General features: G+C 36.2%; 1 protein-coding gene across 1 annotated transcript in view; it reads right to left on the bottom strand.

The window, feature by feature from the left end:
• The window catches only part of ABCB7 (ATP binding cassette subfamily B member 7), a 163,161-nt gene that overhangs the window by 66,140 nt on the left and 70,311 nt on the right, over positions 1–26,710 (bottom strand). Inside the window, exons 2-3 of the mRNA XM_081793471.1 lie at positions 7,099–7,176; positions 4,806–4,892 (exon numbers count right to left, since the gene is read on the bottom strand). Of these exons, the coding sequence (XP_081649597.1) occupies positions 4,806–4,892; positions 7,099–7,176 (165 nt within the window). The remainder of the gene's footprint in view (positions 1–4,805; positions 4,893–7,098; positions 7,177–26,710) is intronic.

The following is a 26,710-nucleotide window of genomic DNA, read 5'->3' as shown; positions in this document are numbered from 1 at the left end:
TTTAAGCCCCATTAAAACTAGTACTATGTTATAGTATGAGGAATAAAAGTTTTTACAGAGGTCTCAACTACGTACTGGAATTAGCTTGCTATACTAAAGGAAATCAATTGGATTCAGAAAAAAAAAACACAAAAGTAATGTAAGAAGGAATGTAAATGGGCTAAGATTTCTGTATGATAACAAAATGAGTTTGGAAGAAAATACTTAGGAACATCAGAGAGCTGTTAAAGAGGAGATGAAAGTAACTGAAAATAAGGTGGGCCAACATAAAAAAAATAGGTGCTACAAAAAGAGATGATACCAGAAACAACACTCAATAAATATTTATTCAATTAATAAATTATCTATTCTTAAACACATGAGGATACATTGTCATTAATATTCAGAAGGCATAGCTATTATTTGATTTATTAAATCATCTTAATAATCTAAGTGAGAGATCTTTAAATATTTAAATTTTTTTAATATTTATTTATTTTTGAGAGACAGAGAGAGACAGTGTGAGCAGGGGAGGGGCAGAGAGAGAGGGAGACACAGAATCAGAAGCAGGCTCCAGGCTCTGAGCTGTCAGCACAGAGCCCGATGTGGAGCTTGAACCCACAAACCGTGAGATCATGACCTGAGCCGAAGTTGGACGCTTAACCAACTGAGCCACCCAGGTGCCCCCAGATCTTTAAATATTTTTAAATATTTACTTATTTGGTACTAATACAGAGCTTCATAAGCCTTATGAGGCTAGACAGACAAAAAGAAATAATGAAAGGAATATCTACTTGTGCACAGGGAGCTGAAACAGCACAATCACAGCATGGTGAGCCAAAAACAGATGCATAAATAAAATTAGGTGCATATGACTCAATAGGGTATAACTGTTTATATGGATCAGTGTTAAATTCAGTAGTGTGACCTGAGGGAGAGATGTAGTCCCTCACAGCCATAAGCGCTGTAAATGAATACCTATAGCTAATAACTATGTGAGCAGGGCACAAAAAGGAAAATAAAAAAATTAAAACACATCTGAAGCAACTCACTGGGTAGAATTTTAAGATATTAAAGAAAACTGTGTATTAATAAGCTACATGTATGCTTTGCTTCTCAGGTCAGTAACTTCATATCTTTTACTAGAAAAGGTTATCAAGCACTGATTCAAGAACAATTTTTTCCACCAAGAGTCCATTGCTTCCAAGGGTGTGTAGCCTAATGGACTTTCATAAGAAAATAAAAGAGTAAGAAAAAAAGAAAATGAGCTTTTGATAAAGGTAACAGAATCACCTTTTCTTTAACTGATATGGGATTTATCTAAGAATTCTAGTTTTAAAGACATTGCTAAATTCAGGGGGTTCCTGGCTGGCTCAGTCAGTAGAGCATGTGACTCTTGATCTTGGGGTTGTGAGTTCGAGCTCCACATTGGGTGTAGAGATTACTTCAAGAAAAAAATCATATTCCTGAATTCTAATAGCAAGAAATGTTCTAATCCTAGATCAAGGGACTAGTTTATAAAGAAACTACTTAGGGGCAAAGTTTGTGGTGAGGAAGAATAAAATATATACTAAAAATTTTGGATGCAATTTGTTTTGTATAAATGTGTGCTACAGACTGAATGCTTTTTCCCTAAAGAACCAATTAAGCAGCAAATAATGTGGAAATGCCCACAATTTCATGGATAAGCAAACTGTCCAGAGAAGAGAACTGTCTCTTCAATCCATGCTAAAGGTAAGTAACTGCAATTAAAGGAATAAATTCAATCACTACTTCAATACTGTTAGAAATAACAGTGGCTTGATAAAAGCTAGGTCAAAATGTAAGGGTTAAATTGCAGTGTAGGGCTAACCTGTAGCCTTGGGAAATAACAGCTTTGTTTTGACACTGTAGGTTAAGAGATAACAGCCTTGTCCTATCAATCAAGGGAACAAAAGTTCAAGGGAAATCAACTGGATTGGTGTTTGACTGGATTGGGACAAGGGCATGTTGAGAACTTTGAAAAAGTGGGCCAGAGGCAGGGTCAAGGAGGTCAACTGGTTGCGGCTTAATGGCAGAAGGTCTGAACTGTTTCCACCCCCATCTGGGAACTATTTCTTTGTTCTGTTCCCAGGTGATGAGGAGATGATGTGGTCGGCTATAAAAACTCTGTACCCCGGCTGTTCGAGGCCACACTCTGGTCAAGAGTGTCGGTCCCAATTGGTCGGCCTTGCCTCTCATTGCAATAAACTTTGCTGTGACTGTCACTGGTGCCTTTAGCATTCTGTTTCAGGAGTCATGTGGATGCAACAAAAAGACAAGCAAGTTGAGCAGATGTCTAATGGAAAAATTGAGAGGGTAACTGAAGAATTTCTCCAATATTACTGGGAATATAAGTATACAATAAGTTTATAGATAACAGATGAAAGATCTATTATCAGGAAAAGCTCTATTATTATTAATTTCTCTGTACCTTAAGGTTTGTTTTCTATACTCTATTAGTCTGATACTAGAGTGAAAAGGTCCTAAAATGGCTTATGGTACATACGAAATATATTTGTACTCAACAGTCAACTTAATAATGTATAATAAAAAAATAACAAGCTGACTGATATTCACATTGGCCAGTCAGTAAATTCCCTATCCCAAGGGAAGTCAATTGGAAAAATGAGATGAAGATCATAAGGCTACTTGATGATGTATAAAATCAGAGCTAGAAAACAGCCTCTCCATGTCATCCAAGTATTCTTGTCCATTGGTCTAAGTGTCCATTCAGTTGAACAAGCCTGGAGAATTGTTATTCCATTATCTCCCCAGGACTCCAATTTTTTAATACTCCAAGCTGTTGTTCCACTCCTGATTATATCAAGTTTTATACCAAAGCTCTCTGATTGCTCTAGTACATGTTAATCTCTCTTGTAATACTACTAGCTTCTGACTATATCCAATGAGGATCTGCTTCAAACATAAAAAAAGAGTATGTCAAGCAAAGTCTGGAAAGTAGTCCTTATTTTAAGTTCTTCATTACTCATGTTATTATCAGCACAGAATTAACTAATTAGTAAACTAACTCATTCTTCAAAAGAAGCACATTATAAAAGGTTAAATGCAGGAGTATAGCACCGAAATTCTTCAAAAATCTGAAGATTCTATTATAAAACAAATAATTTGTTAATTTCTCTATTTTTTAATATGAAATTTATTGTCAAATTGGTTTCCATACAACACCCAGTGCTCATCCCAACAGGTGCCCTTCTCAATGCCCATCACCCACTTTGCCCTCCCTCCAACCCCCATCAACCCTCTAATTTATCCATTTTAAAAACAAGAGCTTCCAGGGGTGCCTGGGTGGCTTGGTCGGTTAAGTGTCCAACTTTGGCTCGGGTCATGATCTCACGGTCCGTGAGTTCGAGCCCCGCTTCGGGCTCTGTGCTGACAGCTCAGAGCCTGGAGCCTGTTTCAGATTCTGTGTCTCCCTCTCTCTCTGCCCCTCCCCTGTTCATGCTCTGTCTCTCTCTGTCTCAAAAATAAATAAACGTTTAAAAAAAAAAAAACAAGAGCTTTCAAATACTGAAACCACCACTGTTTTTCCATAATCCCCTTTACTACAGAGATTGGATAAACAGATGATTTAAATACCTCCTGAGCAGCATTATTATTTTTGTTAGTAGTGTTAAGAACATCCAAGTGGTGCAGCCCACTGTGGAAAACAGTATGGAGGTTCCTCAAAAAGTTAAAAATAGAACTACCTTAAGATCCAGCAATCACACAAGTGGGTATTTACACAAAGAATACAAGAATCTAATTCAAAGGGATACATGCACCCCTATGTTCATAGCAGCATTATTTACAATAGCCAAGATATGGAAGCAACCCAAGTGTCCACTGATTGATGAATACACACACACACTGGAATATTATTCAGCCATCAAAAAGAATGAAGTCTTGCCATTTGTAACAACATGGATGGAACCTGAGAGTATACTGCTTAGCAAAATGAGTGAATCAGAGAAAGACAAATACCCATATGATTTAATTCATACGTAGAAATTTAAGAAACAAAACAAACAAGCAAAGGGGAAAACAATAGAGAGAGACAAAAAAGGAAACAGACTCTTAATTACAGAGAACAATCTGATGGTTACCAGACGGAAGGGGGTGGGGAATGGGTTAAATAGGTGATGGGGAGGGATTAAGGAGTACACTTGTTTGTTGTGCTGAGCACTGAGTGATATATGGAAATGCTGAATTACTGTATTATATACCTGAAAATAATATAACACTGTATATTAACTAACTGGAATTAAAATAAGAACTTTAAAAAAATATGAAAAAAAGAATATGGATAATTAAATGAATGGAACAGGTAGATGGAAGATTTATCAGGAAGCTAGGGGACATTCTAGGATCTTTCTAAACTAAGTGTACAGAAGGGGAAATGTTAACCACAACACATACACACACACACACACACACACACACACACACACAAATTGCTTCTAAGTGCTAAATCTAATTTACCTATTTATTTATAAGGCTGGATTATATAACAAATAACATCAACCAATGCTATTTTAAGTGAATAAATAAAATATTTAGGTTGATAACTTTTTTCTTTTTTTAGTCAATCATGATATTTTTTGTTTGTTTTAAGCCCAAGAAAGTCTCAGCCATATAACCATGGTCAATTCATAACGTTTTGCATTAGAAAACCTGTGGTAATAAGAGTCAATCAAAATACTCTGGAAGATAATAATCTTGAATGTGTGTGTGTGTGTGCGCGTGCGTGCATTCTGCGCAAATACAGTATGTATAAGAATTTGTAGTTACTTGTTATTCACTCTTACCCCTTCTTTTGGGTCTGTGTGGAGTCCTCCTCCTGCATGACCATGCCAACATGTCCTCTTTTCTATCAGTGGCCATGCCTGGAGAGCCTAGTTGAAGATGATACCAAGTCATCCATTAGCTATTACAGAATTTCAGATCTTTAAAACTCTGACTTAGCCTAATCTAATGAATGTATCACATACAAATTCATAGGCATAGCTTTTAACCTAGCATAACAAAGCAAAACACCTTCACAATTAGCTTACAATACACTTACACAAAGATACTGAAATATAACTAATATTCATTCAGAATTACTTTCTCTAAAGAGCTTTTGAAATGAATGTTTAAGAACTTTGACTTATATTACACTTCTATTTGATTTATACCAGCTTTCTTATTGTCATTTGCTACCATAGTACTATGTAATCTGTTACTCTTATCATTGGCAAAGAATATCCTAGGGTTAACTAATTATATCCCACTTGTTTTCCACATGTATACATTTTTGCTTTATAATTTAATATAGTTCATTTTATATAACTGATTCTTTTCCTTATTCTTTCTCATATATATATATGTGTGTAGATATATATACATATATATATATATATATATATATATATATATATACATACATGAGTATTTAAAAAAAATTTTTTTAACGTTTATTCATTTTTTGATAGAGACAGAACATGAGTGGGGCAGGGGTAGAGAGAGAGGGAGACACAGAATCTGAAGCAGGCTCAAGGCTTTGAACTGACAGCACAGAGCCTGACATGGGGCTTGTACTCATGGACTGTGAGACCATGACCTGAGCTGAAGTTGGACACTTAACCAACTGAGCCACCCAGGTGTCCCTATATATGTATTTTTAATGCTTACTGTCTATCTTATGCTATAGTAATATGCATGCGTGTTGTGTCTTTCCTATTACATGGTAAGTTTCTTGAAATTAAGCCAGTCTCTTTTATCCTTGTATCTCCCATGGTTTATACCACAGTATCTTGTATGTGGGCAGGGTAGTTTTCAATGCTTAATGGATTAGCTTATAAAACAGAGCTATCTATAAATCTCTCAACTAGCCTTGAAAATATGAAACATCTTGCCTACTACAAATTTCTAAAATAGGTCTTAAGAATGATTCTTAGGTTAGAGAAATATATAAGTTAAATTATTTGAGAAATATAAAGTTACTAAGACAGTAAAGATTAGACTCAAAATTTAAATTGGTAATATTTAAAGTTTTCCTCAGTTAAAACTTATGAAATGAATACATATAATAATGTATACTAATGCTTCTTCAGTAGCCATAATAATCAATAATTAATGAATTAATGAAGGAAACAGTACTTTACAAACACAAATGTGTATCAGTGCTAAATCCTAATAGTATGAGCTTTTGGGTCAAGCTATGAAAATGGAATCACAAAAACCAAAAGTGTCTTCCTATTTGCACCAGTTGAGAACAAAAAATATAATTGCCATAAATGGGTAACTGATTCTTGGATCAACAATCTTAAAGCATTTTTAAAGGGAAAACATCAAAACACAAATTTTAGTGTGATAATGTCTCTGTGACATTTTTTTCCATCTAAAAGACTGAGTAACAAATTATATCAAGCACTCTGATGAATACCACAGAAGATAATAAGTTCTCAACAAAGCAAAAGTTTGAAATGTTATTCACTTTTATAGCCTCTGCATAAATTAGAACAATGCCTTGTACTTTAAAGGCAAATAACTGTTAGAAATAATAAACGTAGTACTCAGGGTTTAGACTGTCTTCTAATTTTCCAACCTTTCCCATCTTGGAGAATTGCCTGTATAATTTCAGAACACTGAGAAATTTTGAAGTTGTCTTTCACTTATATTAACAATGAAAAATAACGTTTATCAACAAGTAAACTAAGCATCAGGCTCTAATAAGCATAGAGTCTCTGAACATCTTCTAAGGTAAAGGGCTTTCACTCATTTGAAAATCTTATAGCATTCCATACATCAGATACAAATTACCAGGATAATTTTAAGGTCAACAAGCTGATATTACATTTATAAAAAGTATTCTGAAAATGTTACTGTAGCTGGCACTGATCTCAAGAGATTCTGATAGATCTTTCCAGGAGTGAAAAAATAATCAAGATATCTATCCCTATTTCTATGAGCAAAAACATAATTTCTTATTCATCTTTCTATTTAGAAAAAAATAAAAAGAGGAATTGAGAAATACAAAATCTATAGTATAAATTTGAAAATGCTGAAAGAAATGCACACTTTTCTGAGTTATATGTAGAAGTATCTGCTTAATCTTACCCTGGTAACATGTAGTATCTGTCTTAAGTTGCCTTTTCCCAGTCTCTGCCATGTAGTATGTCTTAATGACTCTGGGATCTACAGAAGAGAAAAAAAGGAAGAACTTTCAGAGTAAATAATATTAAGAGATTTCCTCTATTCTCCTGTATACAGCTGTTACATCCATCTGATCTAAAATGTCATTGAAATTTACTATTTTCTTGTTGATTTTCTGACTGGATGATCTATCCATTGATGTAAGTTGGGTGTTAATGCTCCCTACTATTATTATATTACTATCAATTTCTTCCTTTATGTCTTAGACCAGTTGCTTTATATATTTAGGTGCTCCCATGTTGGTTGCATAGGTATTTATAATTGTTGATTTCTCATTCTGCATTATTCCTTTTATTATTATGTAGTGTCCTACTTTGTATTTTGTTACCCTCTTTATTTTAAAGTGTATTTTGTAAATACTGCTACCCCAGCTTTCTTTTCACTTCCATTTGCATGATAAACTTTTTCCATACCTTCACTATCAATCTGTATATATTTAGGTCTGAATGGAGTCTCTTATTAAGAAAGGGTGCTGGATTTTGTCAAAGGCCTTTTCTGCATCGATTGACAGGATCATATGGTTCTTATCTTTTTTTTTTGTTAATGTGCTGTATCACGTTGATTGATTTGCGAATGTTGAACCAGCCCTGCATCCCAGGAATGAATCCCATTTGATCATGGTGAATAATTCTTTTTATATGCCGTTGAATTCGATTTGCTAGTATCTTATTGAGAATTTTTGCATCCATATTCATCAGGGATATTGGCCTGTAGTTCTCTTTTTTTACTGGGTCTCTGTCTGGTTTAGGAATCAAAGTCATACTGGCTTCATAGAATGAGTCTGGAAGTTTTCCTTCCCTTTCTATTTCTTGGTATAGCTTGAGAAGGATAGGTATTATCTCTGCTTTAAACGTCTGGTAGAACTCCCCTGGGAAGCCATCTGGTCCTGGACTCTTATTTGTTGGGAGATTTTTGATAACCGATTCAATTTCTTCGCTGGTTCTGGGTCTGTTCAAGCTTTCTATTTCCTCCTGATTGAGTTCTGGAAGAGTGTGGGTGTTTAGGAATTTGTCCATTTCTTCCAGGTTGTCCAATTTGTTGGCATATAATTTTTCATAGTATTCCCTGATAATTGTTTGTATCTCTGAGGGATTGGTTGTAATCATTCCATTTTCATTCATGATTTTATCTATTTGGGTCATCTCCCTTTTCTTTTTGAGAAGCCTGGCTAGAGGTTTGTCAATTTTGTTTATTTTTTCAAAAAACCAACTCTTGGTTTCGTTGATCTGCTCTACAGTTTTTTTAGATTCTATATTGTTATTTCTGCTCTGATCTTTATTATTTCTCTTCTTCTGCTGGGTTTAGGATGCCTTTGCTGTTCTGCTTCTATTTCCTTTAGGTGTGCTGTTAGATTTTGTATTTGGGATTTTTCTTGTTTCTTGAGATAGGCCTGGATTGCAATGTATTTTCCTCTCAGGACTGCCTTCGCTGGGTCCCAAAGCGTTTGGATTGTTGTATTTTCATTTTCGTTTGTTTCCATATATTTTTTAATTTCTTCTCTAATTGCCTGGTTGACCCACTCATTCGTTAGTAGGGTGTTCTTTAACCTCCATGCTTTTGGAGGTTTTCCAGACTTTTTCCTGTGGTTGATTTCAAGCTTCATAGCATTGTGGTCTGAAAGTATACATGGTATAATTTCAATTCTTGTAAACTTATGAAGGGCTGTTTTGTGACCCAGTATATGATCTATCTTGGAGAATGTTCCATGTGCACTCGAGAAGAAAGTATATTCTGTTGCTTTGGGATGCAGAGTTCTAAATATATGTCAAGTCCATCTGATCCAATGTATCATTCAGGGCCCTTGTTTCTTTATTGACCCTGTGTCTAGATGATCTATCCATTTCTGTAAGTGGGGTGTTAAAGTCCCCTGCAACAACCACATTCTTATCAATAAGGTTGCTTATGTTTATGAGTAATTGTTTTATATATTTGGGGGCTCCGGTATTCGGCGCGTAGATGTTTATAATTGTTAGCTCTTCCTGATGGATAGACCCTGTAATTATTATATAATGCCCGTCTTCATCTCTTGTTACAGCCTTTAATTTAAAGTCTAGTTTGTCTGATATAAGTATGGCTACTCCAGCTTTCTTTTGGCTTCCAGTAGCATGATAAATAGTTCTCCATCCCCTCACTCTCAATCTAAAGGTGTCCTCAGATCTAAAATGAGTCTCTTGTAGACAGCAAATAGATGGGTCTTGTTTTTTTATCCATTCTGACACTCTTTGTCTTTTGGTTGGCGCATTTAATCCATTTACATTCAGTGTTACTATAGAAAGATACCGCTTTAGAGTCATTGTGATGTCTGTATGTTTTATGCTTGTAGGGATGTCTCTGGTACTTTGTCTCACAGGATCCCCCTTAGGATCTCTTGTAGGGCTGGTTTAGTGGTGACAAATTCCTTCAGTTTTTGTTTGTTTGGGAAGACCTTTATCTCTCCTTCTATTCTAAATGACAGACTTGCTGGATAAAGGATTCTCGGCTGCATATTTTTTCTGTTTAGCACACTGAAGATATCGTGCCAAGCCTTTCTGGCCTGCCAAGTTTCAAAAGAGAGATCAGTCACAAGTCTTATAGGTCTCCCTTTATATGTGAGGGCACGTTTATCCCTTGCTGCTTTCAGAATTTTCTCTTTATCCTTGTATTTTGCCAGTTTCACTATGATATGTCGTGCAGAAGATCGATTCAAGTTACGTCTGAAGGGAGTTCTCTGTGCCTCTTGGATTTCAATGCCTTTTTCCTTCCCCAGTTCAGGGAAGTTCTCAGCTATAATTTCTTCAAGTACCCCTTCAGCACCTTTCCCTCTCTCTTCCTCCTCTGGGATACCAATTATACATATATTATTTCTTTTTAGTGTATCACTTAGTTCTCTAATTTTCCCCTCATACTCCTGGATTTTTTTATCTCTCTTTCTCTCAGCTTCCTCTTTCTCCATAACTTTATCTTCTAGTTCACCTATTCTCTCCTCTGCCTCTTCAATCCGAGCTGTCGTCGTTTCCATTTTGTTTTGCATTTCGTTTAAAGCGCTTTTCAGCTCCTCGTGACTGTTCCTTAGTCCCTTGATCTCTGTGGCAAGAGATTCTCTGCTGTCCTGTATACTGTTTTCAAGCCCAGCGATTAATTTTATGACTATTATTCTAAATTCACTTTCTGTTATATTATTTAAATCCTTTTTGATCAGCTCATTGGCTGTTGTTATTTCCTGGAGATTCTTCTGAGGGGAATTCTTCCGTTTGGTCATTTTGGATAGTCCCTGGAGTGGTGAGGACCTGCAGGGCACTTCCCCTGTGCTGTGGTGTATAACTGGAGTTGGTGGGCGGGGCCGCAGTCCGACCTGATGTCTGCCCCCAGCCCACCGCTGGGGCCACAGTCAGACTGGTGTGTGCCTTCTCTTCCCCTCTCCTAGGGGCGGGATTCACTGTGGGGTGGCTTGGCCCATCTGGGCTATTTGCACACTGCCAGGCTTGTGGTGCTGGGGATCTGGCGTATTAGCTGGAGTGGGTAGGCAAGGTGCACGGGGGCAGGAGGGGTAGGCTTAGCTCTCTTCTCCTTAGGTGATCCACTTCAGGAGGGGCCCTGTGGCAGCAGGAGGGAGTCAGATCTGCTGCCGGAGGTTTGGCTCCGCAGAAGCACAGAGTTGGGTGTTTGCGCGGAGCGAGCAAGTTCCCTGGCAGGAACTGGTTCCTTTTGGGATTTTGGCTGGGGGATGGGTGGGGGAGATGGCGCTGGCGAGCGTCTTTGTTCCCCGCCAAGCTGAGCTCTGTCTTCCGGGGGCTCAGCAACTCTTGCTCCCTTTGTCCTCCAGCCTTCCCGCTTTCCGAGCAGAGCTGTTAACTTATGACCTCCCAGACGCTAAGTCGCGCTTGCTGTCGGAACACAGTCCGTCCGGCCCCTCCGCTTTTGCCAACCAGACTCGGGGGCTCTGCTTGGCCGGTGAGCCGCCCCTCCGCCCCGGCTCCCTCCCGCCAGTCCGTGGAGTGCGCACCGCCTCGCCGCCCTTCCTACCCTCTTCCGTGGGCCTCTCGTCTGTGCTTGGCTCCGGAGACTCCGTTCTCTGAATGGAGTCTCTTATAGGAAGCATACAGTCTTACAATTTTGTCAATTCAGTCACCTTTTGTCTTTTAATTGAAGCAGTCCATTTACATTTAAATCAATTATTGACAGGTATGTACCTACTGCCATTATGTCACTTGTTTTACAGTTGTTTTTGCAGTTCTTTTCTCTTCCTTTCTTCTCTTGCTGTCTTAAATTGTGGTTGGATGGCTTTCTTTAGTGTTATGCTTGATTCCTTTCTCTTTATTTTTTGTGTATTTACTATAGGTTTGGGGTTTGTGGTTACCATTAGGTTCATATATACCATCTAAAGTGTGTAGCAGTCTATATTCAGTTGGTGGTCACTGAAGATGGAACCCATTCTAAAAGCACTCAATTTTTTTTACCACCCCCATGTTTTATGTATATGATACTATACTTTATATCCTTATATTTTGTGAACCTCTTGACTGATTTTTGAATATATAATTGATTTTAATGTTTTTGTACTTTAACCTCCATACTGGTTTTATAAGTTATTAATCTACTATTTCTATTTTATGTTTGCATTTACCTATGAATTTTTTCCTTTCATAATTTTCTTACTCCTAAGTATGGCCTTTTCTTTCTATTCAAAGAATTCCCTTTAATTTTTCTTGAAGGCTGCTGTAAGGGTTATGAACTCCTTTAACTTTTGTTTATCTGGGAAACACTTTATCTCTCCTCCTATTCTGAATGATAACCTTGCTGGGTATTCTTGGTTGCAGACTTTTTTTCCTTTCAGCACTTTAAATATATGCCACTTCCTTCCAGACTGCAACACTTCTGCTGAAAAATCAGCTGAAAGCCTTATGTGGTTTCCCACATGATATATATAATATATATTCAAAAAAATTCCATCCAAAAAGAGCATAATACACATTCTCTTAAAGTACACATGGAACATTTTCCAGGACAAATCACATATTAGGCCACAAAACAAGTCTCAATAAATTTGAAAAGAAAGTCATATCATGCATGTTTTCTGACCACAACAGTATGAACCTAGAAATCAGTAGGAAGGATAATCTGGAAACAACACAAATACATGAAGGCTAAATAACATGCTACTAAACAATGAATGACTCAAGAAATCAAAGAGGAAATAAAAAAATGCATGGAGATAAATGAAAACACAACAGTAAAAATCTTTGGGATGCAGAAAGGCTGTAAGGGGGAAGTTGCTAGCAATAGAGGCCTACTTCAAGAAACAAGAAATATCTCAAATAAACCACCTAAACTTACACCTAAAGGAGCTACAAAAAGAAGAACATGAAAAGCCCCCAAAAAGTAGAGGCAGTACATGATAAAAAATTACACAAGAAATAAAGGAAATAGAGACTAAAACAATAGAACACAAACCAGGAGTTGGATGTTTGAGAAAATAAATAAAATTGATAAACCTTGACCCAGACTCATAAAAAAAAAAGAGATGACTCAAATAAATAAAATCAGAACTGAAGGAGGAGAAATAACAACCGACAGCACAGAAATACAAATGATAACAAGAGAATAGTATGAAAAATTACATGCCAATAACTTGGAAAAGTAGAAAAAATAGGTAAGTTCCTAGAAACATATATCCTTCTAAAACTGCATCAATAAGAAATAAAAAATTTGAAGACTAATTACAAGCAAGGAAATTGTATCAGTAATCCAAAAACTCCCAACAAGTAAAAGCCCAGGACCAGATGGTTTCACAGGCAAATTCTACCAAACATTTAAAGCAGAGTTAATACCTATTCTCAAACTATTCATAAAAATTAATACCTATTCTCAAACTATTCATAAAAATAGAAGAGAAAGGAAAGCTTTCAAATTCATTCTATGAGACCAGCATTACCCTGATACCAAAATGAGATAAAGACAAACATAAAAAAGAAAACTACAGACCAATTTCCCTGATGAACATAGATGTAAAAATCCTCTAAGGAAAGCAAATCCAATAATACATTAAAAGTATTGTTCACCACGATCAAGTGGGATTTATTCCAGGGATTCAAGGGTGGTTCAATATTCATACATCAATCAACAAGATACATCACATTAACAAGAAAAAGGATAAAAAAAAAAACCCCTATGATCATCTTAATAAATGCAGAAAAAGCATTTGACAAAGGATCACATCCATTCATGATAAAAACTCTCAACAAAGAAAGTTTAAAGAAAACATACCTCAACATGATAAATGACATATATGAAAAGCCCAAAGTTAATATCATACTCATTGGTAAAAAACTGAGAGCTTTTCCTCTAAAATGAGGAACAAGACAAGGGTATCTACTCTCATCACTTTTATTCAACATAGTTTTAGAAGTCCTAGCCACAGCAATCAGACAACAAAAACAATATAAATAAAGCATCCATATTGGTAAGGAAGGAAAAAATTTTCACTATCTGCAGGTGACAGGATATATTAAAAACTCCAAAGCATCAAAAAATAACTAGAACTGATAAATTCAGTAAAGTCACAGAATATAAAATTAATACACAGAAATCTGTTGCATTTCTATGAACTTCTACTTCTAATAATGAAGTAACAGAAATAGAAATTAAGAAAACATTTACAACTGCACCATGAGAATAAGATAACTAGGAACAACCCTAAAAACAGATTTCTTTTATTTCTCACAAATATACATAAATACCAAACCATAGCCAATGTTAGAGAGATGATTATGCTTTTATACATGCCTAAAAAGATAAAATATAAAATGTGTGAAAGTAAATTATATCACTTATTGAAAGTGTCAAATTGTATTTTTCCCTCTTTTTAATCTTTCTTTTTTTTTTCCTAAAGCCTTCAAAGTCTTCAACCCCAATTCTTTCTTAAATGGCTTTTATGCACTCTTCAAACACTCCTCCATTTACTAACCCCTTTACTGTATTTTATTATGTTCTACCTTGCATATGTTCCCTCTTTAGCCTTAATCACAATGCTAAATTTAGACAGTGGTCCCAAGATCAGTTTTGCGAAATACCTCTATGTAACAAGCCAATGGACTCCAACGAAAGATTCCTTGGGCCAACAATTTTGTTTTGATAATGTTCGAAAAGTCGAGCTGAAAGCAGGCAGAATAAAGAACCTCTCCATGTTAATACCAGAGACATCTATAAAATGAACACACATCCTTCTGAAGTGCACCATCAATTTGGTGAGGAAAAAATGTGCTTCTTAGATCAAATCTCTCCCAAATGGCAGGTAATACTTAGGATTTCCCTAAGCTATAAATACATTGAACAAATGAATTCATGTCTTAATATGAATGCTAATGTTGTACACTGTGAAACAGAAAAAAAAAGTCAGATCAACCAAAAACTAACTTTCATATACAAAAGAGCTAACCAAATTATTGAGAAAATTAACTCAGTTGTTTTCCAAAATGTATTGAACAGTATTACATTCCTGCTTATGGATATTCCTGAATTATAAAAATTTCAACAATAGTGATGACCGTTTGCACACTGACTTGTCAAACCCGAGCTACTACATGACTCCATGTATCCTCAAACTCCATAAGGCATCCACTGTCATGGTGTCTTTCTAGGGCTTAACTCAATTGTTTCCCTCACTGACTTTTTCCATACTCATATCTCACACAATCTTTACTTCTAAACTTCCTATTTTACATAAGCTCCCAGCTCAAGTAACTAGACATCAAGGAAGATCTTGCACATGTTTGCACATTCATATGCAATTTAATCCTCTTTGACTTTCAAAATCTACCCAGTTATCTCAAGTAAATGACTATCCACCTTCTTTCCTCTCCCAAAATGATGGCTCATATATGACCAATAGCTAACAGATGAATGTGGATAATACACTTAACAGCAAAACATACATTCTGAAGTGATGTTGGTCAAGCTTAAAACAACCTACCATAAAATATAAGCCCTTTAAAGTATCTATAAACCTCTTCAGAATTACCAGTTATCACTTTAAACTTCTTTTAAATTTTTAATTAATTAGTTTATTATTATTATTTTAGAGAGAGAGAGTGTAAGTGCGGGAGGGGCAGAGGGATAAAGAATCTTAATCAGGCTCCATGCCCAGTGTGGCGCCTGACATAGGGGTCAACCTCACGAACTGAGAGATTATGACCTAAGGCCAAAATCAAGAGTCAAATGCTTAACCAACTGAGCTTCCCAGGCACCCCTAAACTTTTTAAATCAAACAATTTTGTCACATAAGCATCAGGATTCAAGGTGAATAATTTTAACATGTTTGTGTTCAAATTGAACTTCTAGTACTAAAACAGCATTGTTAAAATTATAAACTGTTTCAAGTATATAAAAACTTAAGAAACAAGAAAATGAACACAGGTGTAGTCAGTATCCAGCCTAAGAAATAACAGATAAAAAGAAAGCTCTAACATGCTCCTCTATGTTACCTCTTTCCTGTTCCTCAGAATCAGCACTGATTATTTAAAATATCTTCCACTACAGGGGCGCCTGGGTGGCTCAGTCAGTTAAGCGTCCGACTTTGGCTCAGGCCATGATCTCGCGGTTTGTGAGTTCGAGCCCTGTGTCGGGCTCTGTGCTGACAGCTCAGAGCCTGGAGCCTGCTTCGGATTCTGTGTCTCCCCCTCTCTCTGCCCCTCCCATGCTCATGCTCTGTCTCTCTCTGTCTCTTGATAATAAATAAACATTAAAAAAATTTTAAATATCTTCCACTACAAAAGTAAAAATAATGGCCACATAAGGGGTTAGCTTCTTTTGAGAGCTAGTCCCTCCACCTAAAATACCATTTCAATTACACTGAGGGAAAATGACAGAGTAGGAGGATCCTGAGCTCAACTTGTCCCACAGACATAGTTATATCTATGTGCTGTGAAAATGATCTGAAGACCGACAGAACAGACCTTCCATGGCTAATTGTGAAGGCCCCATAGAAAAAGGTAAAATGTGTGGATACATGGTTGGTAACTAAACCCCCTACACAACTAACCACAACTGGGAGGGACATCACAAGCACAGAGAAGGAGAGGATCAGATCACTAGGGCATCCCCCTCACTGAGAACCCAAATCCCCATAAAGTCTGGCTTTGAATATCAACAGGGCATAACTCTAGGAGGACTGAGGGTGATAGGAAACCCAGTCCCTACCCTTAAAGAGCCACCATACTAAATAACTGTGGCCTGAGGCACAACACAGAAGCAGCAGTTTAAAAAAGCATCTGAGGTGTAAGTGAAGATTTACTGATTAATCTTAGAATGTGTGCTAGAGAGGAAATGATCTGCAGATTTCTCTAGGAACAAAAGTGCTGGCATGTGCCATTTCTCTTCCCCTCTCCCAACCTAGAAAGCTGAATGTTTGCAGGAGCTAGCACTAACAATCTTCATTTACCTTGCTAGCATTGCATGCCCCACCCCAGAGAAAACAGGAATATTTCCCAAATTAAAGAACAAGGCAAAATCACAGCATAAAGGTTAAATGAAATGGAGATAAGCAATATGCCTGATAAATAATTCAAAGTAATGGCCATAAAGATACTCATTGGACTTGAGAAAAGAGTGGATAAACACAGGGGCGCCTGGGTGGCTCAGTCGGTTAAGCATCCGACTTCAGCTAAGGTTATGATCTCACTATTTGTGAGTTCAAGCCCCACATGGGGCTCTGTGCTGACAACTCAGAGCCTGGAGTTTGCTTCGGAATCTCTGTCTCCCACTCTCTCTCTGCCCCTCCCCCTGCTCACACTCTGTCTCTGTCTCTAATAAATAAATAAATAAGCATTAAAATTAAAAGAAAAAGAGTGGATAAGCACATTGAGAACTTCAACAAAAAGAATGAAAATGTAAAAAGAACTACTCAGAGCTAAAGAATTCAATAACTGAAGCAAAAAATACACTACAGGGAATCAAGAACATATTTGAGGATGAAGAGTGAATCATCAATCTACTAGACAGGGTAATGGAAAGTAACTAAATGGAAGTGCAAAAAAAAGTAAACAATAATAAAAATGAGAAAAAGCTAAGGGAACAGTGCAACATCATCAAGCATAATAACATCTGCATTACAGGAATCTCAGAACAAGAGAGGAGACCAACAACTTTTTTGATATAAATTGACACAACCACTGTGGAAACTAGTGGAGAGTCCTAAAACAATTAAAAATAGAAATACCATATCATCCAGTAATGCCACTACTGGGTATTTACCCAAAGAAACCAAAAACACTAATTTGAAAAGATGAAAAATGATATGGTTTCAACTATTGGGAAAATGGCAAAGCAGGAAGATCCTGGGCTCACCCCATCCCACGGACACACAAAAACAACAGCTACACGAACTCTGAAAATGACCCGAAGACTGGCAGAACAGACTTTCCGCAGTTAATCTTAAATCTTAGAGAGAAGGCCATATCAAAAAGGGTAGGAGGGACAGAGATGCAGTTGAGAACGAAACCTTTGGTGAGACCAACCACAAAAACGATGGACACCAGTAGCCCAGAGAAATGAGAGGATCAGAACATACAATGGGTACCACAGGCACAGGTCACCCTCACTGGGAAGACAAATCCCCATAACATTTTGCTTTGAAAACCAGTGGAGCTTTTTACAATCAGTGGGGATAAACTCGGTACTTTATAAAACGGGCTTAGCTCCAGGAGAGCCAGAGGGCCATAGGAAACTGAGTGCCCGCCCTTAAAGAGCCAGCATAAAAAATAACCCAGCAAAGGCACAGCATAGAACCAGCAGTTTAAAATGTACCTGGGATGTATCCAAAGGACATTTATTCATTAAGCACAGCATGTTTGCTGGTGGGGACAGGGATATTTGGGACATTTTTCCAAGAACAAGTGCTAGCAAGCACAATTCCCCCCCACACACACCCCCAACCCCCAGGCTAGATAGCCAGACACGGGGAATGAGCCAGAACAATCTCCTCCTATCTTGCTAGAACATGCCTCACACCCAAGTTTTCCTATCTGCCGCATCCAACCCAGCCCACTTGGCAGGCATCCCTCTGAAGACACTCCCGCCCCCCCCCACCCCCCCCACAATCAACCCTGACAGTAGCTGGCGTCACTACAAAGTGACTCCTGCCATGGGGAAGAGGACTACATACAACTGTGCACCCACACCTGAGCAGCTGAATCTTACTGCTGAGAGCTAAAAAGGGGTGCCCTGCAGTTTGACGTGACTGCAGCCCTGGCAGATGGACTGTAGGTAGGCATGTGATCTGACTTCTGTCCTGCCCATCAACAAAAAGCTCCCAGGAGGTGTCATAGGGAGAGAGTCCTGCAGTTCTCTGTGACTGCAACCCCCAAAAAAATTCTGGGGGCAGGAATCTGGTCTGAGTACTGGCTACATCTGCCAATGAAAGTCTCTCAGGAGGCAGCAAAGGGAGACCATCCTGCCAATTAGTGCAACTATTGCCCTGGCAGATGGAGTTAGAGGAAGCATTCTGTTCTGACCAATGATACCAACCAACTACAAGCCTGCAACGTCCTCAGACAAGTCCATTAACAACAAAGATACAAATCTTACCCAGTAAGCCCCAAACAGGTAAAGTGAGCAACTGTACTGACTAGACTGAGAGCAAATATGACAGCCGGTAGAGTAGGGCCCATGCAGCCCACATAGGACATAGCAACATCTGGTTCTTATGAAGAAGGGTCACTGCACTACAGGAAACCATAGGCTTCTTTTTAGTGAGGCCACTACTTTATAGATCAGGAGACACAGCAGACTTTCCTAACAAATAGAAATAAACCAAGAGCTATATAAAGTAAGGAGACAGTGGCAAACACTATGGAGGTTCCTCAAAAAATTGAAAACAGAAAGTGAAAAAGGGATACTAAGGAAACCCATCAAACCACATGGGAAGAGGGAAAGAGAAGAAAAAACAGAAAGAAACTATAAAATAACCAGAAAACAATGAAAACAACAGCAATAAGTACATAAGTATCAATAACTTTAATCATACCAATGACTTTAAATGTAAGTGGAATAAATTCTCCAATCAAAAAACACAGAGTAGCTGCATGAATTAAAAAAATAAAACATCTATATACTGCCTACAAGAGGCTCATTTCAGAAGTAAGGACACATACAAACTGAAAGTGAAGGGATAGAAAAAGATGTTTCATAAAATGGAAATGAAAAGAAAGGTGGTGTAGCTACACTTATATCAGACAAAATAGACTTTAAAACAAAGACTTCAATAAAAGACAATGAGGAGTATACACAATAAACAAAGGAGTAATTCAGCAAGAAAATATAACATTCATAGGTATATGGGCACTCAACATAGGAGCATCAAAATATATAAAGCAAATATTAACAGACTTAAAGGGAAAAATTAAAAACAATACAATCATAGTAGGGGATTTTAATGCCCCACTTGCACCAATGGATAGATCATCCAGACAGAAAAGCAATATGGAAACATCAGCCTCATGTGACACATTAGACCAGATGGGCTACAAATTATGTAGAGAGAACATTCCAGGCTAAAGCAGCAGAATACACATCCTTCTCAAGAACACATGGAAAATTCTCCAGGATAGATCACATTAGGACATAAACCAAGAGTCAGTAAGTTTAAATAAATTTAAGAAGACTGAAATCATACCAAGCATCTTTTCGACCACAATGGTACAAAACTAGAAATCAAATACAAGAAAAGTGGAAAAACTACAAATATGTGGAGATTAAACAACATATTACTAACCAACACTGCCAAACACAGGGTGATAGAAGAAATCAAAGGAAAACTCAAAAAATACTTAGAGACAAATGAAAATAGAAATATAACATGTCAAACCTATGCAGGAAAAGCAATTCTATGATGGAATTTCATGGTAATACAAGCCTACCTCAAAAAAGAGAAATCTCAAATAAACAATCTAACTTTATACCTAAAGGAACTAAAAAAAAAAAAAAAAAACCACATACACACAAAGACCAAAGTTAGTAGAAAGAAGGAAATAATAAAAATCAAAAGGAGAGATAATGAAATAGAGACCAAGACAATAGGAAAAAAAAAATCAATGAAACTAAGAGTTGGTTCTTTGAAAAGAGAAACAAAACTGACAAACCTTTAGCTAGATTCACAAAGGAAAAAAGAGGGATCAAATAAATCAAATAAGAAAAGGAAGAGAAGTTACACTGATACCACAGAAATACAAAGGATCACAGCAAACTACTATGAACAACAAACTGAAAAACTTAGAACAAATGGATAAATTACTAGAAACACTGTCTTCCAAGACTGAATCATAAAGAAATAGAAAATCTGAATAGACTAATTTCTAGTAAGAAGATTGAATCATTAATCAAAAACACCCAAAAAAGAAAGCCCTGTACCATATGGTTTCACTAGTGAATTCTACCAAATATTCAAAGAAGATTTAATACCTATCCTTCCAAAACACTTCCAAAAAATTGAAGAGGATGGAAAGCTTCCAAACTCACTTTCCAGGGCTGGCGCTACCCTGCTACCAAAACCAGATAAGGATTCAACAAAAACAAATAACAAAACAAACAAAAAACAATCAACAACCATAAAAACTATGGGCAATATCCCTTAAGAACATAGATGCAAAAGTCCTCAACAAGATACCAGCAAACTAAATTCAACAATATATTAAACAGATCATACACCATGATCAAGTGGGATTTGTTTCAGGTATGTAAGGATAGTTCAACACAGGCAAATCAATCAACATGACACATAATGTTATCAAAATGAAGATAAAAATCATATGATCATTTCAATAGATGCAGAAAAGCATTTCACAAAATTGAAATTTCATTTATGTTTAAAAACTCAACAGTGTGGACACAAAGGGAATGTACCTCAACATAATAAAGGCCAAAATATGAAAAACCCACAGCTAATATCATATTCATCAGTGAAAAGTTGAAAGCTTTTGCTCTAAGATCAGGAACAAGACAAGGATGCCTACTATCCCCTTTTATTCAACACAGCACTGGAAGTCCTAACCACAGCAAATAGGCAACAAAAATGAAATAAAAGACATCTAAATCAGAAAGGAAGAAGTAAAATTTTCACTATTTGCAGATGACATGATACTCTACATAGAAAATCTTAAAGACCACCAAAAAACTATTAGAATAAATGAATTCAGTAAAACTACAGGTTACAAAATTTACATACAAAAATCTGTTGTTTCTATAAACTAATAACAAGATATCAGAAAAAGAAATAAAAAAATCCATTTGCAATCACATCAAAAAAGAATAAAATACCTAGGAATAAGTTTAACCAAAGAGGTGAAAGACCTTTACAATAAAAACTATAAGACACTGATGCAAGAAAAGGGAGACACAAATAAATGGAAAGATCCTCCTTGCTCATGTTTTGAAAGAAATACTATTCTTAAAAAGTACATAATATCCAAAGCAATCTACAGATTCTATGCAATCCTTATGAAAACTCTTTCACAGAACTAGTAAAAATAATAAAATTTGTATGAAACCACAAAAGACTGAATACCCACAACAACGTTAAGATAAAAGAGTAAAGCCAGATATATCACACTCCCTGATTTCAAAGTATACTACAAAGCTGTAGCAATAAAAACAGTATGGCATTGGCATATAGAAACAGATATATACATCATAGAATACAACAGAGAGCCTAGAAATAAACCCATGCATAGATGGTCAACTAATTTACAATGAAGTTGTCAAAAATATACAATAGTCTCTTCAATAAATAGTTTTAAGAACACTGGACAGCTGCATGCAAAAGAATAGAACTGGACTACTATCTTACATCCCATATAAAAATTAATTCAAAATGGATTAAAGACTTGAATGTAAGACCTAAAACCATAAAACTGCTAGAAAAAAAAAACATATGGTAATAAGTTCATTGACATTGGTCTTAGTGGTGAATTTTTGAATTTGACCTCAAGGACAAGGGAAACAAAAGCAAAAATAAACAGGTCTACATCAAATTAAAAAGCTTCTGCCCAGCAAAGGAACCATCAACAAAACAGAAAGGCAACCTACTGAATAGGAGAAGATATTGCAAATCATATATCCAATAAGGGATTAATATTCAAAATATATAAAGAACTCATAAAACCCAATACAAAAAACAAACGATCCAATTTAAAAATGACAGGATCTGAATAGACATTTTTCCAAAAAAGCCATACACATGGCCAACGAACACATAAAAGATATTCAACGTCGCTAATCAGAGGAAAATGCACATAAAAACCACAGTGAGATAGTGCCTTACACCTGCTAGAATAGCTACAGTCAAAAAGACAAGAAATAGCAAGTATTGGCAAGGATGTGGAGAAAAGGAAATCCTCATGCACTGTTGGCAGGAATGTAAACTGGTGCAGCCACTATAGAAAACAATAAGGAGGTTCCTCAAAAAATTAGAAATAGAAATACCATGTGATCCAGCAATTCCACTACTAGGTATCTATCTAAAGGAAACAAAAACACTAGTTTGAAAAGATAGATGTATCCCTATGTTCAATGCATCATTGTTTATAATAGCAATACAGTGTCATTGGTGCTTGCCAGAGGGGAGGGGATGTGGGATCTCAAAATGGGGGAAGGAAATTAAGAAGCACAAAGTTAAGCACAAACTTCGGGGCACCTGGGTGTCTCAGTTGGTTAAGTGTCTGACTTCAGCTCAGGTCATGATCTCGTGGTTGGTGGGTTTGAGTCCTGCGTCGGGTTCTGTGCTGACAGCTCAGAGCCTGGACCCTGCTTCAGATTCTGTGTCTCCCCCTCTCTCTGCCCTTCCCCCGCTCACATTCTGTTTCTCTCTCTCAAATAAAAACATAAAAAAAAGAAACACAAACTTCTAGTTATAAAATGGTCATGGGAAAGTAATGTGCAGCATGGGGCATATTGCCAATAATATTGTGTTAAGTGACAGATGGTAACTAGACTTATAGTGGTTACCATTTTGCAACGTATACAAATATTGAATCACTATGTTACATACCTGAAACAAATATAATATTCTGTCAATTATAATTCAATAAATAAAAGGGTCTTGGCATCAAGAGAAAACAAGATGACTAATCCTGTGAAACTTGATTTGAAAATTAAGAAGGTTGGATTAGATGTCTTCTAAGGTCCCTTCCAAGTCTGAAATTCTATGATTTTTATGAAAAGGATACTATTGTTAACATGATTTTTAAAATCTTAACTGAGCAGATTACAATTTATTTGTTCAATAAATCTAGCATCTGAATTTATTTAAAACACCATCCCTTGAAACACACACAAGCAACAAACTATATGTTACTAAAGTTAACAGACATGACTAATGTGCACAGATACAAAATAAACAAAGTATACTGAAAATGACAATCTGCCAATCCATTTGAAGAGGTAAGTTAAAAAGTTTATACTGTAGAGTTATGTTTATTTTACCTAAAAAAAAAAAAAAAAAAAAATTCTGGAAGAACCTAAAACTTAAGGATTCTGTGCCTTCCAAACTTAATAATGTATACTCTCATTTATATCAGCACTATTCACCCACTAATCATCAAAAATATTAATCCTTGTGGGGGATGCAGGCTTCTATATGTCACAGGAATAAAAGGCACAGCACACGGAATATGTCAATGATACTGTAATAGTGTTATATGGTGACAGATGGTAGCTACACTTGTGAACATAACATAATGGATACAGAAGCTAAATTACTATGTTGTACACCTGAAACTAATGTAACATTGTGTATCAACTATACCCAAAATTAAACCCTTGGTAGACAGTTGCATAGGCACAATATCTTGCTCTATGTAGACACTCAATAAATATTTATAAAATAAATATCAACATTAAAATCATCAATTTGGGAGACAAAACTACCTCCATGTAAAAGACCAAGAACTAAGCAAGGAGGATAATAAAACTGAAACATATTCCATTACAACTACATTCTTCCTTCAATATTTACTAAAAATAATCCCAAGAACTTTAGTAATTACTACATATGAATGTATCCTTTTTTATAATAGTTAACCTTCATAATTGAAGTTATACTCAGGGTTTATGACACTTGATGAATTATCTAATAAAAATAAGAGATTAGAGAACAATTTATAAATTGTTGACCCATCACGGATTTTGGAGCCAATTGTATATTCTGCAATCTTGAAGCGTTGGAAACAAAACTAAGTGTACAAATATCTATCCATGGTGCATGTAATGCTGAACAGTATCAAACAGTCATGTGTGGATATTGTTATCATCTGATCATTACAAAACTTAAAATATTTAAAACTAAGCTCTCAATAAACTTTTTAAGAGAAAGTGTTATAGTTGAGAATTACATTTAATCTATTTTAAAAGCACAAAAGTCTGATATACATGTAATTTAAACTTCTAGAAACTGCCTAGAAACTAGCTGAGAGGGAGAGGGAGGAAAGGGGGGAGGAGGAGTGGGAAAAGAGAACAGGAGATGAAGTGAGAAAAGACAGAGGGGGAAAAGGAAAGAAGGGGAGAAAGGGAAAATATGACAGACTTTTTAGATTTTATAATGAAATTTCTTAGCTAAAGTTGAAGCATAAGGATATTAGACAACTCCTGTCACCTGGGACTTCATTCATTAAGCCACCAAATCATCAGATTGAATTCCACTGCTATCAAATTTGATGACTCTAGAATAAGGGCTGGCAAACTTTTTCTCTAAATGGTCAGATAGCAAATATTTTAGGGTTTGCAGGCATATAATCTGTCACAACTACTAAACTCTGTCACTGTAGTATAAAAGCAATCACAGATAATACATAAATAAATGAGCATGGCTGTGTTCAAATAAAACTTTAGGGACACTGAAATCTGAATTTCATATAATTGTTGTCATCAGTCATAAAAACATTCTTCTTCTTTTGATGGTTTTCCCAACCATTAACAAGCGTAAAAAAAAAAAATTCTTAGCACAGAGGCCTAAAAATAGGTAGCATACTGCATTTGGCTCAAGGGTCATAGACTGACAACTCTTGATCTAGATGATCTCTAAAATCCCTGCAACCTCCAAATATTCTGTGAATGCCACAGCAAAGCAAAACACTGCCACCACCACCATCACAGAAAACCAACTCATGAACAAACAGTATCCACAAAATTCCCCTCTTCCTCAACCAAATTTTCACAGCTCTAGGGACATAACACTAGCAGCAAGGTATATTTAGCACACGGCATAAAAACTCTTCATAGAGTTTTTAAGTGTTTTAGGCAACTTCTGTGGAGTTTAGATGTTGTTCCCATTCATATAACAATTTGACATTTTTGTCATCGTGAAACTCGGTCAATGCTTCCTATATTTCAGCTAAGTGGTGTGAGATTTCATGCTGTTTCTTAATAGAGCAACAAAGAACAATGAATATGCCAAATTAAAGGCAATGAAAATCAATGATGAAATACTAAAGTAAGAAAAATCTTTAGAACTAATTCCTTTTAAATAATGAAATTAGGGGACACCTGAAGAGAACTTTATTGTTAGTAAGAGTAATTCACTAAAGATATATTTTAGACACATTTAATAATCAATTATTTCATTGAGTTGGATTAGAACCCAAGAACTTTAGGAAATTAGTATGAATCTCTCTAGTCTTTTAAGATTCCTAGCCCTACTCTACTTGTGCACAGAATGGAAACATTACCACACATTCCCCACTATATCTGGAATGATGAGATAATATGAGAGAAGTTGAGACAGCAGAATTGGACCTATGTTCTGCTACTTTACAGTATTAACTTTCAGTCTTTATGTTTACTAATATGGACTTGGGAGAGAACTCTCAAGCACATTTCTTAAAGTTCCATAGCTGGACAGCCTGAATCAATAGCAGACCTGCCACTCTATTTATATTTTTCTATATATGTTCACTTATGTTTGCTTTTTATGGATGTGTCAGATTGCTGTTGATGTGTCAGTTACCTGGAAAATTACACTAAATTCAAACAAGATAGGATAGTCATTGACTTGGTTACTCTGCAAGACTCATGCAAATCATATCCAAAAAAACCTTGGTTTTCTTTATAAGCATTCTAACCAAGTCTAGTAGCAGGCAATCCTTTGGTAGGAAGTGTGTGGCATAAGCTTTGCTTAATAACACAGGTGCAGAGTTAAGAGAACATTGATGTAAACACAAACACAACTTTAGGGCTTACAAATGCTACTTAACATGTTCCTGTTAAACACTAGATGGAAAAGGTATTTTAAGGTATTTGGTTTTGTGATTTTTAAATTCCTTTTGGCTTATCCATATCAAGTCTCTTTCTAGCATGCTCAAAGTAAATTTCTACTACAGAGGTAGGTAAACATGGGCCTTTGGGGCTGATAGCAATCTGTCACTGCCTTTAACACAGGTGTCTTTTTATTTCCTTGCTACTTCTTTTTTGTTTCTTTTTGTGTGTTGGTAGATTTCTCTTTCTCTCTGTCCGCATATTTTTAATTGTTAGTTTAGTATTGTTAATGACACTCAAG

The sequence above is a fragment of the Panthera onca genome, chromosome X (genome assembly GCF_046562875.1).
Source record: "Panthera onca isolate mPanOnc1 chromosome X, mPanOnc1 haplotype 2, whole genome shotgun sequence".
NCBI lineage: Eukaryota > Metazoa > Chordata > Mammalia > Carnivora > Felidae > Panthera > Panthera onca.
Note: the sequence above shows the minus strand (reverse complement) of the source record. Positions and strands in the feature narration are given on the sequence as shown.